Consider the following 21,638-nt stretch of genomic DNA (forward strand, 5'->3'; position numbering starts at 1 on the left):
GATACAGAAGTGGTATGGTGAATATTTAAAGAGAACTTGGAATATATACTTGTTTTATTTAATTATGGAATACAAATCAAAATCGTTTGCTTAATTAGGCTTATAAATAATCATAGGCGTAGAGTCAACAGGAGGGAAATTTCCCATAATTCTCATTGTATCATCGGTTTCTTGTCGGAGGTCCAGTCTCATGAAGGAATATGGTGAAGATGTTGCATCTCGGTAGGATTCCTGAAAATATTTAACTTGTCCAGGAAAAACTTGTTTTCCTAAAAATGTGATTGATGTAAAATCCCTGGGGTTTTTTCCTATAAAAAAATAGTGACTATTCAGCGAAATTGTTCTAAGTTTACCAAAGAATAAGTTTTGTGTAATAGTAAAAATACTAATATTTAGATGGTGACTTTCTCGAGTATACAAATTGTTAGCCATCTTGATATTTGATGATAATTCCTCCATTAGATCATCAATGATCATCCATCTATTTTCTCCATCTTTGGGAAAAGTACTCGGATCTTTCAATCCTTCATAAAATTCCACTCCTTTCATATCCTCAAAAGCTTCCTGCCATATTCCATAGCAATATATAATTTCGATTGGAGGAGGAGTAGATATTAATTGAGATTGTTCAATCAACCGTTTAACGAGTTGAGTTTTTCCTGATCCTGTTGGTCCTGTTATCATAGATGTGAAAGGAGAATGTAACCTCACATCAATTGATTGTAGTCCGTCTTTCTCCATGTTTTGATAATTACTAACATTTGAAGTTTTCATTTAAACTAATTATAATGATGAGGAGATGTTTCAAAAATCATACTTTCATTATTCACAAGATTTTGAAAAAATACTTCTACATAGTTCACAGTAGCATTCATCTTTTCTCCTGTAATCCGAATAAAAAAATATTCAATCAAAGATGAAGCTACAGTTATTGCAATTAATATTAAAACCACTCCAAAAAATTGAAGCAAACTTTGTCGAAGCGGTTTTGATGTAGATTTAGTGATGTTATCAAAATGATTATGTAATAATACAGCCTCTTCAACTAATCCATCTGTTTCATCTTTTTCTTCTTCACAAGAATTGTAAACTTTAGAATTATCCTTATGAATAGTTTCCATAATTTTATATTCCTTCTAGTTGAACTTCTCAATGATATAATGTTCATATATATAAAACTCTTAACTTATAAATAGTGAATGGACAGTTAATCGATTCCACGAATAGACACGCCCGAACTCGTCCAACATCAGCGTTCATTCAACCGAAACGACATAACACCGTTCACCCCACCGGTCGCCAACCCGACCCCAACCATTCGACGATCGATCGCTCAACTCGTCGACACCCGAACCCCAAACCCATCGCATCGAAACCCGAAACCATCGCCCTCTTCACCTCATCCTTCCCACAATTCCTCTCGACCAGCACCGCATCCTTCCCACAATTCCTCTCAAACTTCATAACCTTAGCTCCCAACACTCACACACCTACCCCCCCCAAACTTTCCATCAGACAACACCATTCTCCGAGGTTCTCGGGCTAAAATGTACCCAAAATCCAACTTTAAGTGCACAAATGTGTAGATCTGCTCTCACTATACTACTAATGACGTCACGAAAAATGACGGATATTCTAGTCGATTTGATACCCGATTCTTCAAAGAATTATACTGGTATACGGATTTATTAAGGAGTTGTTCTTCTGTGGCAGCTTTTTTGACAAACAAGACAACTCCGAATAACATAACAGATATTTCGATATATCGGTTGACTACGCCATCATATCGTACCGAAACGAGTTTGTGATATCGTTCCAGCACTAGTCTGAGCGTCATATGTAACAAATGTCGCTCGTTTTGCAGAAGTTATCTTACCTTTTTTTCGCTGTGTCCCAGGCTCTCTTTCTCCCCCCACCCCCAAAAGAGCCATGCCCAGGCTAAGGTTACCCAATGATCGCGTTGTTGAAGCACATGTAGTTGACTACATAATAATTTGGCGACGAGAACATACAAAGTACAAAGAAAGAACAAAAAAAGAATCAAGAATAAAGTAAAAGTAACAAGAAAGTAAACAAATCATAATAATCCAAGTATAACTTCAAAGCTCTTCAAAATAATAAGTTTTTTTTCAGAAACAGACAGAAAGTTTCGGAAATAATACTGGTGCAGCGCCTTACTTCCACTCGTACTGAACTTAAGTTGCGGCGACAATTTTTCTATTTTATCTTTCACTTCGTTTATGATCAATGATTATGGTAATTTTATGTAATGTTGGGAGCAGACCAGCCAACCCAAGAGTGGGGAGTGAGAGTTGGCAGGTATGGATGGGAGCAAACACACCTTCAATATCAATTTACATCAGTTTTTCCCTTTTTTTGCTAGCTGGCAAGGTCTATGCTGCAAAGAAAAAGATGATGTGTTTAAAATAAAGTAAAACAAAAATATATGTTTACAATGTCAGGGTTTGAAACAATGAAAGTTGGAATCTGCAGCAAACAGGGTAAGAGAAAGCAGCAATCACGCTAAGATTGGCATCGCAAGAATTGCAACGCTAAAATAAGAGTGTGAAAAACTACAAGGCTAAGAATGCATTAGTGTTGGAAGCACTGACAGGCCAGCTTGAGAGTCAACGCGCGAGTCACCGGGGATCGGAATGTAGGTCAGCATGAGAAACTACAGAAATAGGAGGACGAAGCATTAGATATGATTGTGAGAAACTACGGGGCTAGGAATGCATCAGTGTTAGAAGCATTGGAGCGTTACGAGGACAGCATAAAGGCGTGGTCACACGAGCGCGGAACTGACTTAGGTTTGGTTCGGAAGTTGTTTTATTTCGGTTCGGCAAAGCCACATGTCACTCGGCATCCGAAGTCACTTCGTTTCTTAGATACGATACGTATGGAGACAGGACATTGTTTCATTGGAAGTTTTTATTTATTTGAGCTAAACACGTCTATTGTAAACAAAAACTTTGAGGAGCAATTATTAATGATAATTACGCAGCAGATTTATCAGAAGATCGTTCAGCTGCTCATAATAAATCACTCGATACAGAGATTTTGCCAACCCTTCCCATCAACATAGTTATATTTTTATTAACATATGAATGTTTTTCTATGCTGAGTACACAACAAACAAAAACAGTCTTTATCATAGCACTGTGGTTTTACATAAATAAATCAGCCAATGATACTTCATCAGGATGAGTATGACACATTACTTATATTCTACACAAAAGAAAATCACAACCATTCTCTTACATTTATGCAAAATTTAGTTGCAACATCTTACATTTATGCAACACAATCGCAAATCCAGTTAAGCCTTGTCGTAAATTGGTTCATGTTGTTTATTTAACGAAATAAAAGGATCATCCCATTTCTTTTTTAACTGTGCTCACACGCACGTAAGGAGAAATGTGACGCGTGCTCGCTAGAATGTTAATCAGCCAATAAGAACAAGGGTTCTGCCACGGAATTTCGAGCAGGACCGAAATGGTTCGTTTCGGCCAGAAATGTATTTGGCCGAACAGTTTGCAACTGACAGCGATGTCGTTTTGTGTCAATTAGTTCGTTTCGGCTCTCGTGTGACCACCACTTAATAGTAGCTTTGAAGCATTGCCACCCCACTGCCACAAACAGCGTACTAAATGATGTACTGATGAAGATATCAAGCATATGAGCCATTTAACCATCACAACTGATGAGAGACATTAACAAGCATGATAGATGTACTCCCAATTATTATTATCACCATTCCGCATGAAGGAGATGTGTGACCATCTACGAATCAATTGCAATTGTCACCACTACATACGAAGGAGAACAATACATCACAAGAACTGCCCAATATTATTTTGCAGAGGGACAACGAGCACAAGCAAGGACACATATACATCAAACTATCAACCGATCGAGTATTTACAACACTTATAGATATAGCTTATAACATCATTTATTATAGATAATATGACTTTGTGAAATCGTAATATAATTACGCATGAATTTTAATGTTATGAAAAACAAAAAAAGGTTATGTAATGACTATAGAATACATCAAATGAAATACGAATATCTCTTTTGCCTTATGTTAGATAGATAACTATACATGTAGCTGTCTCAGAATGAGTATTGTAGCAAAAGCCATTTTTTTTAATCAGCTATTGATGGTTTTCAGGTTATGGCCAATCTTGTAGAAATTGTTGACTTAGACTCTTAGCTTATTGACTCGTTAGCTTTTTGGGATTCCATACGTCGTCATGGAATCCCAAAAATATGACGGCAGATATCAGCTGTCAGAAAGGAATGCTGGTTGACATCGAAGTTACTAAAAATAGACATTACAGGAATTTTGTGAGATATGCAAGAATGAACTCAGGCAGCCAATGACACTTGTCAACTCCGAGAATAAGGAGAATAAGTATATAAGGAGGAGCTGGCAGCAGGCCAAGGCAGAGCGCAACTGGCAGCGAGCCAGAGAAAGGCAGAGCGCATCTGGCAGCGAGCCAGAGATAGCAACTTGGCAGCGAGCCAAGCAGCAAAAGGTTGCATACACTATCACTATGTTTCCATGATGCGCAGTACTGCGAAGCAGCCCCCTCCGTAGTCGAGGGGATTGTACATTACCATGCTGCGCAGTGGTTTTCAGCAAATTAGCAGAGAAGAGAAATTGTATAAATCGAATCGCCTGATGGAGAAATTGAATCGATCATGGATACCGAACGTCATAAACGGTCTTCTTATGCTTCTGTCATCATTATCCTTTTATTTACAATACACATTCACAAGGTTTTACAAACCTTAACACAATTTTTACAAATTAATATAATTTTAATAAATATTTTTTAAGTAATATATTATTTAACCGTTTATTTAGGACTTGCCACCTATTTTTCGAAAAGTGTTGACATCGATAACAAAGTCTAGGAAAGTAATCACCTCATCATCCTCGTGGGTGCAGACCATAATTAAATATAGGTAAAAGAAGATCGGAAGAATAGAAAAAAACAAGATGAGCGGGATAACATTTGTACTAGTTTATGGCCCTCGAATAATCCGTCCCCATGGCATGAGAGCTATGCGCAGCCACTGCGCAGTTGCTGTTTCCTTGCTGCGAATTTGCACTGGCTTCGCACTGATTTCAGTGCGAAGACGCCGTTTCCATGATTCGGAGAGGGCGCAACTCCGAAACACTGCGCATCATGGAAACATAGTGATAGAGAGAGGCTAATATAAGCCATAGGAGCCTGCAGCAGATAGCCTGCAGAGGATCAACCCATTGAGTAGGAAAAACATACAGCAGATGCAATTTACCCCAGGAGGTGGGAAGCCAGGAAAACTACTAAGAGAAGAGAATTCATTCAGCCCCCCTGCTAGCAGGAGCCACCACTACGCGCCGCGTCACTACACGCCTCGCAGACACGTAACTATTAAACCTAGAAAGTTTCAAAAGATTCACCATGTTACTCTGTTATGTTAAAGGTGCAAAATATGTTGAAATGTGATTACAAGCTCTTAAAAGTTCAAAAACGAAAAGCCGCCGTAGGTGGGAATCTGTTTATTTCTCTGACGTAGTCATGACAGTTTGGTTATTGTCTTGTCACGTGATGTTCTCTTGTGAATTGAAAGGCCAATAAAAAGCTCAATATAAAACTTATCGTAGCACTAGTTTATGACAAACACTTCGGGTTTTACCGAAGACCCTGTATCAAATATAGATGCTCGCTACTTCACAGTTTTGTTTCGGCTTGATCTAATCGTCAAGTCGTAATCTGATCATGTGACCCAATACTTCGCAAATAATTTCTGAGGCACTTTTCGATTATCACAAGTGACCAATAGGCTCGTCATGATTATCAGACAATGATATGTACTCCTTCGAGCTAAGGTTAAAAAATTAAACAAATTTTTATGGTAAGTTACAAGATATCAGCACTAAAAGTGACAGCATTACAATGACGATAAAACAGACGCGTAAGAACAATAGACATGGTTTTATTGAATGCGTGAAGTATATTTGTGAAAATATTTCGAGGAATGAGGAGGTTGCATGAAAGTGTAAACAGAAACCATCTTGTAACAACTGCGTCCCATTTGAGCCGTTTTGGAAAGAGAATCCAAACTACGGCGGTCTCGTGTGGCTGCGATTAACTGTTCGTCTTTTAGCTTTTAAGAGCTTGTAATCACATTTCCATATATTTTGCACCTATAACACAACAGAGTAAGACATGGTGAATCTTTTGATATCAAATAACTGTAATGTGAATTTTGTTGCAAGTCAACCTTTAAAGAACAGAATTGAATCGATTCATTGGAAGTTAGGATAACTAAAGAATCGAGATTTGAATTGTAGTGTTTGGATTATTGGTATGAAATGAATCAATTCTTACCTGTTTTATGATGCGAAAGAATTGAGAATTGAATTGCTAATATTTTGATCAAAATTAGTTTATATTGAGTCATGTTTCAACGTCTTCTAAACATCCCCGTATATTTAAATAGCCAGGGTATGAGCAATAGGTCATAACGGATTATCATTAACACAGCTTACTTGACTTGAATCATGAAGACCTCAGCTACAACTGGGTCATCCACAGTGCAGAGAGAAATATACTGACGGAAGCTTAATAAGAATGTAGCATTACTAACACAGCATACAACAACTTATCAACTTATAGTTGGTAAAAACTATAATAAACTAATGCATTAGACTTGCGACTTATATTGCTCTGAACTTTGAACCCTGATTAGGCGCTGTGATTGGTTAGATCTGTTGCATCACTAGTTTTCAAAGAACGAGTAATTTTTGTGTTATGAGAATTACAAACTTACACCTAACAAAGTTGTGATGTTTTTGCTTCTGCTGTAAAATTTAGCAGATGCAAACGCATTGTAACTGTTATAAATTGATATCCTCAAAGGTAGTCAATATTTTCTTGTATATTGAAAGACTCGTAAAGGTGGTGAAACTGAATGCTGCTATCACGGTTTGTTGGTGTGTTCGACACTCCCACAAATGTGATTACAGCTTTTTGCTTTAGCCCAAGCGAGTTTTTTAATGTGTATTGGACGCTCCGACAACATAACTAATCCATTCTGGGAATGTTTACGTTAGAGATTCTATGTTATATGAACAATAAAATACATGTAAATTGCCTAATCCGTTCCAAGATCTTTCCAAAGCCACCCTTTGGCCATGCAAGAAGGAAAAACTTGACTCTTTTAATTTGTGGGCTGTACTATAACTGCAGTATTTTTGGTTTGCACGGACAACATGTCTCCTTTTTTTGATCAATCTCACTGGTTTTATAGATCATGATTGCGGTAATTTTTACAACAGATTGATGAGGAGTGCACATCTTCAACGTTTTTTCTAAACAGCGAAGTCTAGACTGTGAAGTCAAACTAATAGCAGATGTTTTGTACGTCTACAATAAACCACAACAAAAAATATTTTTACTACAAAAAGTGGTATTACCTGTTCGTCGTCTATCCATACCCAGAGGTCAAGGCTAGGATAATGGAGAATTTTCGATGATTCTCCAACTCGTCACATCCAGATTGGTAGACTGTCACGGTCCCACCTGCACCAATCGATCGCCTTCGCATTTATGAGCAATTGTACAGCTATCCTATCCTCTGTTTTGTTGACACACTCGACGATCTATCATGACGAACTACAATGTCTTGAAAGTTGTATATATACTAGATATAACGTTATACGCACATCGCTTTTTCTTTTGCAAGTGAGGGCAAGACAGATTGAAATTTAAATCAAATTAGAGAACTCGCCCAATTAGACACTTTGCGTTATATGAAATTTGTTACGTACTCCAAAGCAAAAACTTTATGTTATCTAGAATTTAAGTTATAAGAGGTATACGTCATAGGAACGTCTACTGTACTATGATTGGTTTGTAGTATAAGCCATAAAACTTAGATCTACGGCGAGAACTGGTCAATCAAACCCTGATGATTCTCAGCCAAGGAAATGTTTCTATCTATCAACAGCACCTCTGATGGATGAATAATTGAAACCATATCAAAAACTTGCTTAAAATGCTGACTAGTAATAACGGAGAACTCTAAAGCAACCTTGTTACTCAATTATTAGGCCCGTTGTACAGATTGCAGGAAAATTTAGCATTTAGGAATAGCTACTACATGTATATATTATTTTTCAAAAGACAAATGGTTTCTCACGTTTATGTGTTACTACTACTTGCGTTACAGCGTAATCATTTTTAATGGCACTGTTAAGGAAAATGTACATTAAAATTGTGAGTAAAGGCATAAGAACAATATCCTGCTCACCGACTTCATAGACTGACTATTGTAATAATCTCAACAGTAGTGCGGGGCAAGCAGCCGCACACTGTCTCCAAACGATTAACTTTATGGAATTACGCAATAATCTGCAAATAAGGCCACCCAGTTCAGTACTACTGTTATTTATTTTACTGTATGTTGGGTACAAATTTCTTGGATAGAAAATCTTCCATTGTGCTAATCAATGCACTCGTTGCTAGCATATATGATAGTTTTCCCGTTATTAAGCCCGTTGTAAAGATTGCTGGAAAATTTAGCATTTAGGAATAGCTACTACATGTATATATTATTTTTCAAAAGACAAATGGTTTCTCATGTTTATGTGTTACTACTACTTGCGTTGCAGCGTAATCATTTTTAATGGCACTGTTAAGGAAATTGTACATTAAAATTGTGAGTAAAGGCATAAGGACAATATCCTGCTCACCGACTTCATAGACTGACAATTATAATAATCTCAACAGTAGTGCGAGGCAAGAAGCTGCGCACTGTCTCCAACCGATTAACTTTATGGAATTACGCAATAATCTGCAAATAAGGCCACACAGTTCAGTACTACTGTTATTTATTTTACTGTAAGTTAGGTACACATTTATTGGATAGAAAACCTTCCATTGTACTAACCAATGCACTCGTTGCTAGCGTACACAATAGTTTTCATTTTAAAACTAATCTTATACGTTGTCCTATCATGAATTTGTGGAGACGTTAAGGATGGCAGAAATATAAAACACCTTTTATACTGACAGGCTCTATATAAATACCCTAGTACTTTTCATAATGTTTATTAAATAATTAAATATAAATGCGTAAGCCAACCAAAGCAAACTTAGATTTGGAGTTTGGGGAATGAGTTAACGAAATGGCTAATCATAAAAACTAATTGATATCAAAAATCTCAAATAAGAAATTATTTTTGTATCATTGTATAATCAAAATTATTATAATTATTGTATACCAAGGCAAATATTGTGCTGACAACTCTACGCAGGAAAGAGGAATCAAGGCAGACTAAGACTGAGATACAAAGATCCAGCAAAGCGTAACATGTAGTTGATTGAACCAACCCCAAATGGATGGCAAGAGAAGAAGGAAAACAGAGCACTATGGAAATTAATGATGCCGCCTAAACCATTAGACAGGCGTTGTGAAAAGGGCTGACTGCAAGAGAAAGAGATATATTTAAAATTACCATAACAAAAGTATGCAAACAAATGCAGTACAGAAATAGAAACCTTCATGTTATTTTTATATCATATGCAGAATTTAACAGCTGCCTTCAGGATGTTCTACAATTCTGCCTGGTAGCATTGGTATTCCCATAACATTACATATGACAAACTAATTTTTTTTCAATTTTACACTTTTAAGAAGTGCGTTTTCCGTAGTAGAAACACCAACATACAACCAAATAAACTTCATTTCACAGGATTGAAATTACCGTTCAACTTGATGTATTCTGCTAGCGCGTGCCTCGGTAAATATGGCATCACTTGTGGTTTCCAACATGGTTATGCTGACACCACTTTATTATTTAGGTGAACATTTGAATATGCTTCAAAGGCTACTGCACATGGTATACAACAGCTTTCGGAACAACAGCTGAGGTAGCACAACTCTAGCAAATTATTTTCAACAAACTCCACTCATCACAAGGAAATTGTATGGCCTTGGTGCAAAATAGCTAGTAACAATACTTTGGTTGCAGTACGCGTAGAAGAAATGCTACATAAACAATAGATTGCATAATACATATATTTTTGATTGGCTGCAGTTCCAAGGTATAACACATTATGTTCGTGATTTCCTAGGTAGGAGCTCAAGCTAAATTTATGTAATTTATTTACCTTAGGTACTAGTGCATGTTATATTTGTGATATCGTGAAAATAAATAGCAGTATTCAGAGAAGTGTTCTAGAAGTTATAAAGAGCCAAAGGCTATCGATATTATCGCATCAGAGGACTCCGCTGTAGCATCTCCTGCTATAACCCATCATCTGCAATTAATATTATTGTTTCAATTCTTAAAGACCGTCTAAAGGAGTCACAATTTCTCAACCTGGCTCAATTTTAGAAAAAAGCTTTAGCTGAAACCATTAAATAGTCTAAAAGTGGTTGCCATGACTACTGCATCTCAAACTGCTACAGATTCAGCAAATGAAATCCAAGGCTGTGATATGTTTTAACCAATATGTCTACAATTACCAAGGAAGAGACCAGCAATAATTCCAAACATTATATACAGAAAGGAACAAATTAACTAAATTAATGATGCTATTCCGAAATTAAACTAATTTATTTCGTTGATGGTTGATATTTTTAGATAAAAAAGAGCAACAAATGTTTAATTGATAGGTTTTATCATAGATCAATAAAAAGCAATAGAGTGAAGGGCATGCGAGAGAAAAAAAATCCTTACGTAGATTATCAGAGATCATGGATTTGCTGAGTAACTAGAAAATGACAACAGACTAAAATAACTGAGCGTTAATCCTATAAGGAAAAAGGCAACAGCTTAAGTCAACAGGCAGCATAGGTCAACAGAAACCATAGGTCAACAGGCAGCATACAAGAGTCATTCACGACATCAAAATAGCAAACGATCTCCTCAAAGTGCATGATCAAAGAGTTAACCATGAGACAGCCTTCACATCATGATATTTAATATGAGCAGGTGGTTGTCATAGAAACAACTAAACAAGCGATTATTTCTATCGACGAAATGCATGATGAGCTATCTAGATTAGGTACCAGAGCACTCTAGCCATAGTTGTTGCTTTACACTTGACCTATGATTGCTAGTATGTATACCTATCTAAGATATAACATGATACTCTACCTATAACTACTAGTATGTATATCATCTAAGCTGTAACATGATACTCTACCTATAACTACTAGTACGTGTATCATCTAAGTTACAACATGATACTCTACAGGTCTATGATTACTAGTATGTATATCATCTAAGCTATAACATGATACTCTACCTATAACTACTAGTATGTATATCATCTAAGCTATAACATGATACTCTACCTATGATTACTGCCAGTTATGTATATTATCTAAGTTATAACATGAGATCTCAGATAATCCTAATCTTGGTCAGCATTATTAACTACATTTTACACAATTTCCAGGCAGAATATTATGACAGTTATTTAGGGTTATTGTCTCCTTCTATTATAGTTATTATCAGAAGGGGACAACTCCCACTACTAATCTGAGAGTGGCATTTATTGATACTGCCAGAGCAAACTGAGACAAACATATGAGTATAATAAAGAGAAAACAGTATAAGGATAAAATAAAAAAAAGGAAATATATGGTAACTGATTTCTATTGACAAACCTGGCTTAGCTTCAGTCCCATCAGTGAGGCTCATTGCGATAGCCGCTTGCAACTCCTCATCTTCTATTGATTGCGCATTATAATCTTGAGCTGAAATGAAAAACTACTAACTGATACAAAGTTCAGAAACATTGATCAAGTATTAAGTCGTATGTGATGAAACATGGGAGAAAACTTAGATATACTGATATTGAGATGATAATAATACTATCTTAAAGTCAGCAGTTTAAACCTGTAGTTAGATGAAGAATTTGAAAGTAATAATCATCAGGCCTATGAGAGCGCATAGTTTCAAATGAACAGCTGCTAAGGAGAGTTGGACGATTGCATAGTAGGGAGACATACCACACGCTTATAACATATCTGATAGCTGTGACAATGGGGTCACTCCATCATTATTTGGCCGAAAGTTAGGTTATCCACGGTTGGTTCCAGACTATCACTAGTGTTACATGCTACGAATGTACCCGTAGAGCGTAACACTAGTGAATATGACCATAGACTTCGGTCTAGTCACAGTTGCTTTCAAATATTTGCGATTGCCTTGAAATACCCCGAGTGGATTCTTACTCGCGCACGATGCGCACAATATTATAACGCGCAGCCAATTTTAAATACTTAGCATCAAAGACCGCTGACATAAATGTAAAAAATAATTATAATGCGAAAAAATGTGCTGCCAGACAGAAAAGGAACAAATAAAACATGACTTAGTCAAACAAACCCTCCTTAACAGATTCTTACTCAATGATAGGATGGCAAGAATATCGACTAACGGCAAAGCTATACAGACAGTTCAAGTATGATGGTTTTCAAAGAAAAGGCTACGCAGAAAAGCACAACCATGTACATCCAAAAAGAGCACCACAAGCTATGTTATCAAAAATAGCCTTCGACTGTCCACAATCAAGCATTACTAACGCACACTTGTAACGTCCCGCCAAACATGGCCATATTCTAATCTACGTTAAAGTTGCTGTACAAATGAGAGAAAACCGAAATTTCAAAATGAAAAATGATAAAGCTTTTAACATCAAAAACCGCAGCTCTACGGAGCATTTGGTATGCGTGGGGTGCGGAGACCAATTCATATGTTCATATAAACTGTGACAATAAACAGCTTACTATGTGTATGCTGATGATCAGATTCAAGGAATGAAGGTTTCGTGGTTTGTGTGGCTTTCATTAGCTGTAGAACCTGATCTGCTTCACAGTCAGGCAGTGCACCCTGTGCTACGAATATTGTATAGCCTAGAACAGACAGTATACCTTGTCCTACGAATAATGTATAGCCTACAACAGGCACTATACCATGTGCTACAAATATTGTATAGCCTAAAACAGACAGTATACCCTGTGCTACAAATATCGTATAGCTTAGAACAGACAGTACACCCTGGGCTACGAACATTGTATAGCCTAGAACAGACAATATACCTTGTCCTACGAATAATGTATAGCCTACAACAGGCACTATACCATGTGCTACAAATATTGTATAGCCTAAAACAGACAGTATACCCTGTGCTACAAATATCGTATAGCCTAGAACAGACAGTATACCTTGTGCTACGAAAATTGTATAGCCTAGAACAGACAGTATACCCTGTGCTACAAATATCGTATAGCCTAGAACAGACAGTATACCTTGTGCTACGAATATTGTATAGCCTAAAACAGACAGCATACCCTGTGCTGCAAATATTGTATAGCCTAGAACAGGCAGTATACCCTGTGCTACAAATATTGTATAGCCTAAAACAGACAGTATACATAGTACTACGACTATTGTATAGCCTAGAACAGACAGTGCACACTGTACTACAAATATTGTATAGCCTAGCACAGACCACATACCTAGTACTACGAATATCGCATATCAGAAAAAAAGACAGCATAACCTGTTCTATAAATTGCATAGGACAGGTCATACACTAGAAAACCAGTATACCCTGTCCTATGGATGTTGTATACAGTAGAACAGACAGTATACTCTGTCCTATGGATGTTGTATACAGTAGGAATGACAGTATACTCTGTCCTACGGATGTTGTATACAGTAGGAATGACAGTATACCCTGTCCTATGGATGCTGTATACAGTAGAACAGACAGTATACCCTGTCCTATGGATGTTGTATACAGTAGGAATGACAGTATACCCTGTCCTATGGATGTTGTATACAGTAGAACAGACAGTATACTCTGTCCTATGGATGTTGTATACAGTAGAACAGACAGTATACCCTGTCCTATGGATGCTGTATACAGTAGAACAGACAGTATACCCTGTCCTATGGATGTTGTATACAGTAGAACAGACAGTATACTCTGTCCTATGGATGCTGTATACAGTAGAACAGACAGTATACCCTGTCCTATAGATGTTGTATACAGTAGGAATGACAGTATACCCTGTCCTATGGATGTTGTATACAGTAGAACAGACAGTATACTCTGTCCTATAGATGTTGTATGCAGTAGGAATGACAGTATACTCTGTCCTATGGATGTTGTATACAGTAGGAATGACAGTATACCCTGTCCTATGGATGTTGTATACAGTAGAACAGACAGTATACTCTGTCCTATGGATGTTGTATACAGTAGGAATGACAGTATACTCTGTCCTATGAATGTTGTATACAGTAGAACAGACAGTATACTCTGTCCTATGGATGTTGTATACAGTAGAACAGACAGTATACCCTGTCCTATGGATGTTGTATACAGTAGAACAGACAGTATACTCTGTCCTATGGATGTTGTATACAGTAGGAATGACAGTATACTCTGTCCTATGAATGTTGTATACAGTAGAACAGACAGTATACTCTGTCCTATGGATGTTGTATACAGTAGAACAGACAGTATACCCTGTCCTATGGATGTTGTATACAGTAGAACAGACAGTATACTCTGTCCTATGGATGTTGTATACAGTAGAACAGACAGTATACTCTGTCCTATGGATGTTGTATGCAGTAGAACAGACAGTATACCCTGTCCTATGGATGCTGTATACAGTAGAACAGACAGTATACCCTGTCCTATGGATGTTGTATACAGTAGAACAGACAGTATACCCTGTCCTATGGATGCTGTATACAGTAGAACAGACAGTATACCCTGTCCTATGGATGTTGTATACAGTAGGAATGACAGTATACCCTGTCCTATGGATGTTGTATGCAGTAGAACAGACAGTATACTCTGTCCTATGGATGTTGTATACAGTAGGAATGACAGTATACTCTGTCCTATGGATGTTGTATACAGTAGGAATGACAGTATACCCTGTCCTATGGATGCTGTATACAGTAGAACAGACAGTATACCCTGTCCTATGGATGTTGTATACAGTAGAACAGATAGTATACTCTGTCCTATGAATGTTGTATACAGTAGAACAGACAGTATACTCTGTCCTATAGATGTTGTATACAGTAGAACAGACAGGATACCCTGTCCTATAGATGTTGTATGCAGTAGAACAGACAGTATACTCTGTCCTATGGATGTTGTATACAGTAGAACAGACAGTATACCCTGTCCTATGGATGTTGTATACAGTAGAACAGACAGTATACCCTGTCCTATGGATGTTGTATACAGTAGGACAGACAGGATACCCTGTCCTATGGATGCTGTATACAGTAGAACAGACAGGATACCCTGTCCTATGGATGCTGTATACAGTAGAGCAGACAGTATACCCTGTCCTATGGATGCTGTATACAGTAGAACAGACAGTATACCCTGTCCTATGGATGTTGTATACAGTAGAACAGACAGTATACCCTGTCCTATGGATGTTGTATACAGTACAACAGACAGTATACTCTGTCCTATGGATGTTATATACAGTAGAACAGACAGTATACCCTGTCCTATGGATGTTGTATACAGTAGAACAGACAGTATACCCTGTCCTATGGATGTTGTATACAGTAGAACAGACAGTATACTCTGTCCTATGGATGTTATATACAGTAGAACAGACAGTATACCCTGTCCTATGGATGTTGTATACAGTAGAACAGACAGTATACTCTGTCCTATGGATGTTGTATACAGTAGAACAGACAGTATACTCTGTCCTATGGATGTTGTATACAGTAGGAATGACAGTATACCCTGTCCTATGGATGCTGTATACAGTAGAACAGACAGTATACCCTGTCCTATGGATGTTGTATACAGTAGGAATGACAGTATACTCTGTCCTATGGATGTTGTATACAGTAGAACAGACAGTATACTCTGTCCTATGGATGTTGTATACAGTAGAACAGACAGTATACCCTGTCCTATGGATGTTGTATACAGTAGAACAGACAGTATACTCTGTCCTATGGATGTTGTATACAGTAGAACAGACAGTATACTCTGTCCTATGGATGTTGTATACAGTAGAACAGGCAATATATCCTGTCCTACGTATATAGTAAAAGCTAGTAAAAGTGTAGCATGACTAAGTATGCCTTATTAAAACAAGCAGCCATAAACAATTATAATATTTTGGTAACCATAAGCAGGGCTCTTCGAACAATTATTTCATCACAAAAATTACTACAACGCATTTCGAAGTTGTCTGCCCATGACGGTTGCAAACGTTGCCAGTATCCGACATTTCTAGAAACGTAGTTTTTAAAGAAATAATGTATGACTGACATAATTTTCACCAGATAAGTCACTAGAGACAATAATACAATTTATGATTAGAAATGAGTCCTGACAAGTACTGTTGTTGCTTCATCTTACTCTAGCATAACAGCACTTCATGTTAAAAATGCTGAGGTAAAGAGAAGCGACTCCGAGTAGATTAGGCGTACCTTCGAGAGAGAGCTGAGTGAGGAAGAGAGAAAGATGGAGATCAGATATAAGTTCGGGAGCACTGAGTAACGAGTTTAAATTGAACCATTGAGTGCCGATCTTCCTTATGGCTATCCAGTGAGCGTCATGGTTACATATGAAAGCTTTGCTCCTCCTAAAACATCATTATGGCTAATACGAGTTATTCCAAAATTTCTAGTAATCATAGAATAAACACAATGTTCCTCTAGGCCAGAAACTGTTTGTTAGAATGATTCTTCGTGAGCATGCGAGATATTTTATTAGTCATTACGAGTTCGTAAATGTCTTTGTATAAGATCGGAAGACTAACAACGAACCATGAAGAGAACTCAAGCAGCAATTCCAAAAATATAAACCAACAGTCAGATCCCGATAGATGTCACACCAACAGTGAAACCATTACAATCACCATCAACCTTGGTAAAAAACTATTGTTATCCAACTGCTCAAATAAAACTATGACAAGTAGAAGCATCCAACACCTTTTGAGTGAATACAACACCTACCGCACAAACCAATATAGCCGCTTACTCTGGGTGTTCTTTAGCTTCCAGACTTTGCGGACTGTCATAGCTAGCGAGGGTAATTCCAAATGACTCTAAGGCTTTCTGTATTACCTGTACTGAAAAGAAGCCGCTGTCATCCATATTCTCTGAAGGATGCTGCAAGAAAATTAGACATAGAATAACGAGAACAAGACCTGAGCGGCGCACATGTATCCTTGAAAATGAACTTACACAAAATTTGAGAATATTTTATCGGAAAGTATCGACATTTTTCTATCATTTGCGATGGTTGATGGTTGAGGTGATCTGACTGCCAGGATGTTTCAAGATTAAAATCCACAAAACTTGATCGTGGTTAAAACTCTCAGAAAAAAGTTGTTATCGGCTATTGAGTTCAAATTGCAGGATTACTCGTCTTTATTCCGCCAGTCTCCTTGCAACTATAGATGTTGTATTTTCACTTTCGCTTGACTCGAGCATTTTAACCGTGATGCTACTTCCAGTGGCTGTTACTAGTAGCTGACTACTACCGCTAGTTACTGTTACTAGCAACCAACTACTAATGCTAATGATGGTGCCGATTCATGGTATAAAGTACCACCACTTAAAGCTACAAGTTTAAATTTGCTTATACATGTACTAAGTAAGTTGGGAAAGTTCATAGTAAACTTTAACGGAAATGTGGTTCAAGCACTCCGATCACCAATGATTTAGTACAGTGGACTCACGCCATACCATTTTAATTAGAGCTGTTCGATGTCTACCTGCACTATGCATTCAATTGCAGAGTAGTTTTCTCCTGAAAACTGAATGAAACCGAATCTTCAATTGTTACTTCGGTTTACTCATATTGGCATTATGAACCGCATCGAACCGAGATTTGTATATTTATTAATAAATAGTAAACTAATAATTAATATTTGCCAAAAACGTTTAAGTAATGGTGAAAATTTTAATTATATTAATATTAATTAACCAATACAATTTGAAAATTTTTATCCTTTTTTAAAATTTAATGAATCAACATCAAATTGATTACATAATTTAAAAACAATTGAATAAATATAAATAAAAAATTACAATATACTCAGGACAAATACAATCAATGAAGATTAATACCATAATAAGATATTACAAGTATAAGTCTTTTAACTACAAAACATCACACGAGTTTGTTTGGCAAGAGCCAAGATTATTGCTGCAATTTGGATGATAAAAACAACTCTAAACTCATTTGCTGACCGATCGATGCTCACACGAAAATTTGCTTAGGAAACTGCTGCGTGGGCATGCGCAAACACTGAATCGAATCGTGATGTAAAATTCGGTTCATACGCAGTTGTCTTTTCCTTCTGAATCGATAAACCGAGAAAGAACAACTATCGAAAAACTGAATGCACTCGAATCGTTATCCAGCAGTAATTTTAATTTGTTCCAGTGTTGGAATGTAAGACGAAAATTTTGTATGGAGGGGTATAGAAACCCATAGTAAATATCTACTGCATACAACCCATGTTAAAAATAATCAAAACTTTATATACGTAGATATTATAAATTAGTAACAAAATAGTATGGTAACCTTAGTAACTATAGTTACCTACAGTAACTTTAGTATATTTAGTGGTTACGATCTGCAATAAAATGTAACCTTGCCATGTAATATGTGCAGCACAAAAGTTCTTACCTTCGAGACATAAAATAAACATTGAATATAACTTAAATGAATTTAGCTTATTAAACGCATACTTAAAGCTAAGCTTTAGTATATATTTTTAATTATTTTACTGAACTTAAACTTTCTCTTTTCCAAAATTTTATAGCTATCTGTTTCCAGTTTAGTTTTCACAATAACTAACAAAACCGCACAGATCGTGCATCGTATCTCTTACATTCGTTGTTAGAGAGATTTTGGCAAATATCTTATCGACATTCCTTATTCCGACGTAATCAGCATACCGACTGCCAAATTAAAATTTTGAGAAAATTTTTTGTTGATTTCATTTAGCAAAAATATTTCGTAGAAAGGGCAAAAAATCTGTTTGCTCTAATTCGCAGAGCGAAACAATCGTATAAGAGGGTCATAGTAACCCAAGGGCGCATTGTATTTTAGTAGATCTGCTGAAACCTGACAGTGGCGACTTCGTCAGTAATGTAGACTTGCCTTTATGATGCTTCTCCAAAATCTGATTGCAAACATTTGGAAACCCCACTAAAGGACTTGAAGTTAGTAAACACAGAGGTGCTTGAAGTAAATATATAACGCTAATTACTCAAGGAGTCAAATACGCCAAAGAAGCCTTGCCCTCCCCATTCTCATCCCGAAGTAGACAACAAATATAAGTGCTCCTGATTGAAAATGTGTTGATTTTAAGACAGTCTGGAGCTGAATCAGACCGACTGTATTGGAAAATTAAGCCTACATTATGAACTCGATTCAAAAAGGTTCGTGATACTCAAACAGGGAACACTTTGGATTAAGCTATGCTATCTATTTGAGTCAATCATTGTATACCTCCGAGAATCGCCTGAACTCCTCTGTGCTGTAGCCCCTCTCAGCCATAAAATTGGCCTCCAGAGCATCTAAACCCCGGCCAATGGTGCCAAGGTCCACGGCAGTGAAGTACGAGTTTTGCAGAAGGTTGTTGAGGCAATGCTGTGCGCAAAGTAGCCCATCTTGCTATATGATAAATGTAGTAACAGCAATGCATTGACTGGTTTAGTTATTAAAAATATATGTCAGGATTTACTGTAGAAAAAGATTGAAGTGTTAAATTTTGATATTACCTTTTCGTGATAAATGTATTCCATTACTGATAGACTTGTTGTTAGTCTTTTTTCTCTTATGTAAATTAGCCTAAAAAGCAAAACAAGTGGTCAATGTAATGTTTTTACTTGAATCAGAATTCAAAAACTGTGCACCTTTTTCAAACAACAATAACACAAATACTGGAATTGTGAGAATTTTTATCCGGATAGATTTTAAGACTATTACATATTTACGGAAAGTTTGCAATGTTCACCCTGCAAAGCTGAATGGTTTTACAAAACTTCAGTATCTAAAACCAGACAGTAATTGTAATTACTTGTGTGCAAAATAGCTTCAACAACATTGCATCATGTGTACATGCGTAAAGACACCTATCACATCAAAGCTACTTTCCCTGTGATTTTTCGTAAACTGTTAAGAGCAGCATCATAGTGCCCCAGGCAAGCTACTTATATAAGATACGATGAGTGATTTTTATGTTAGGGATTTTCATTGTGGAAACAAAACCAAGTTTCATCGCTGGAGCAACTTGTTCTATAAAGGTTATCCATGAGTTTTATTGAGGATTTGTTTAAGCAGGTTGTTGCACATAGAAAAAAATGAGCAGTAGTTAATTATCTTATTGCAAAAATATGCTTTCCAGGATTTATTAGATAATTTAATAAAGAAAAGTGGCTTAAATTGGGTTAGCAAAAAAGTTGAGTCACCCTTAAACTCTCTAACAAAGTAGCGGACAGAGCTTGTTAGCTGACCTACAATATGATGCAGCTTCCGTTTTACAATTTTGCAAACCTACTAAAATTACGTTCAGACTAATATTAATTAAGATATTTCATATAGTTAATTGGAATTGGAAAAGGAATTGTAAAGTGTTGCACAAGTTGGATAACCAAAAAATATAGGTGGCTTTCACGTGTATCCTTGAATGAGGATTCAAAGACTAGTCTATTACATTCGTTTACGAATCATACAACACGTAAAAGAGTTATATATTTTGTATAACTCCTTTACATCCTCATAACATTTTTGTATAACTCCTTTAGGAGTTATACAAAATGTTATGCTGCAACTCAGCTTGATGCAAAACAAAGGTTGGGTCAATGCTACAAATGAGATTTGAGCAGGCAACATTGACATCAGCAGAACGGTATGTAGGGCCTACTGATTACTGTGGCTGGATGTATTAAGTTCCACTGGCAACCTTTGTCTGCCATTTAACATCTTTCCAAAAGCTAGGTATGATACCCCAGAACTGTTTTAGAATTTGAACAAACCGACATTGTTGACTTTACATTAAATATAGCGATATAAACTGAAGCAAGATTCGACAACGTTCAGTATAAATTGCAGCTGAATATTTCAATAACTAGGTTTGCTGATGATAAATTTGCAAAAAACTGCAATTATCATTCAACATACTTTAGTTCACCTAACAGTTACTGTAGTTCATTAATAAACGCTTTTTTAATATTCCGAATTTCGCTAACGGAAAAATAATGTCTTGATCCTGATACTAGCATCGCGCTGTTTTCACAGGCCGCTCAAGAATACGTTACCTTGGCATTGCTCGATTTAACGCTCATAACGAAGCCGTTCGGTTACTTGGGAAACTACGCTTTGATTTTTTGGCTAAAACCTGGCTAAGTTTAACCGTATGAATGAAATTGCAATACCATAAAGGTATCTATAGAGCAAGAAATGTCGATCGGAAACGGCGGAAAAAAAAGTTTGGACAAGCGTTATACCCATGCCAATTGATAACTTTTTACGCGCATCGACTGGGCAGAGGCCAGAGAGCCCGCAGAGAGGCGTACAACCCTTTATTAA

The 21,638-nt window shown here is 36.8% G+C and overlaps 1 protein-coding gene across 1 annotated transcript; it reads right to left on the minus strand.

Annotated features, from left to right (window-relative positions):
- Positions 1-10,100: 10,100 nt before the first annotated feature.
- Positions 10,101-21,300, minus strand: LOC137397031 (ataxin-3-like). The gene is made up of 8 exons (XM_068083315.1): positions 21,231-21,300; positions 19,829-19,898; positions 19,557-19,721; positions 17,070-17,200; positions 16,517-16,671; positions 12,808-12,933; positions 11,683-11,772; positions 10,101-10,325 (listed from the first exon to the last, which is right to left on the minus strand). Exons 2-8 carry the CDS (start codon positions 19,850-19,852, stop codon positions 10,312-10,314), a joined length of 705 nt encoding a protein of 234 aa, XP_067939416.1. The 5' UTR covers positions 19,853-19,898; positions 21,231-21,300; the 3' UTR covers positions 10,101-10,311.
- Positions 21,301-21,638: the final 338 nt, after the last annotated feature.

Source organism: Watersipora subatra, chromosome 5 (assembly GCF_963576615.1).
Source record: "Watersipora subatra chromosome 5, tzWatSuba1.1, whole genome shotgun sequence".
Classification (NCBI taxonomy): Eukaryota; Metazoa; Bryozoa; class Gymnolaemata; order Cheilostomatida; family Watersiporidae; genus Watersipora; species Watersipora subatra.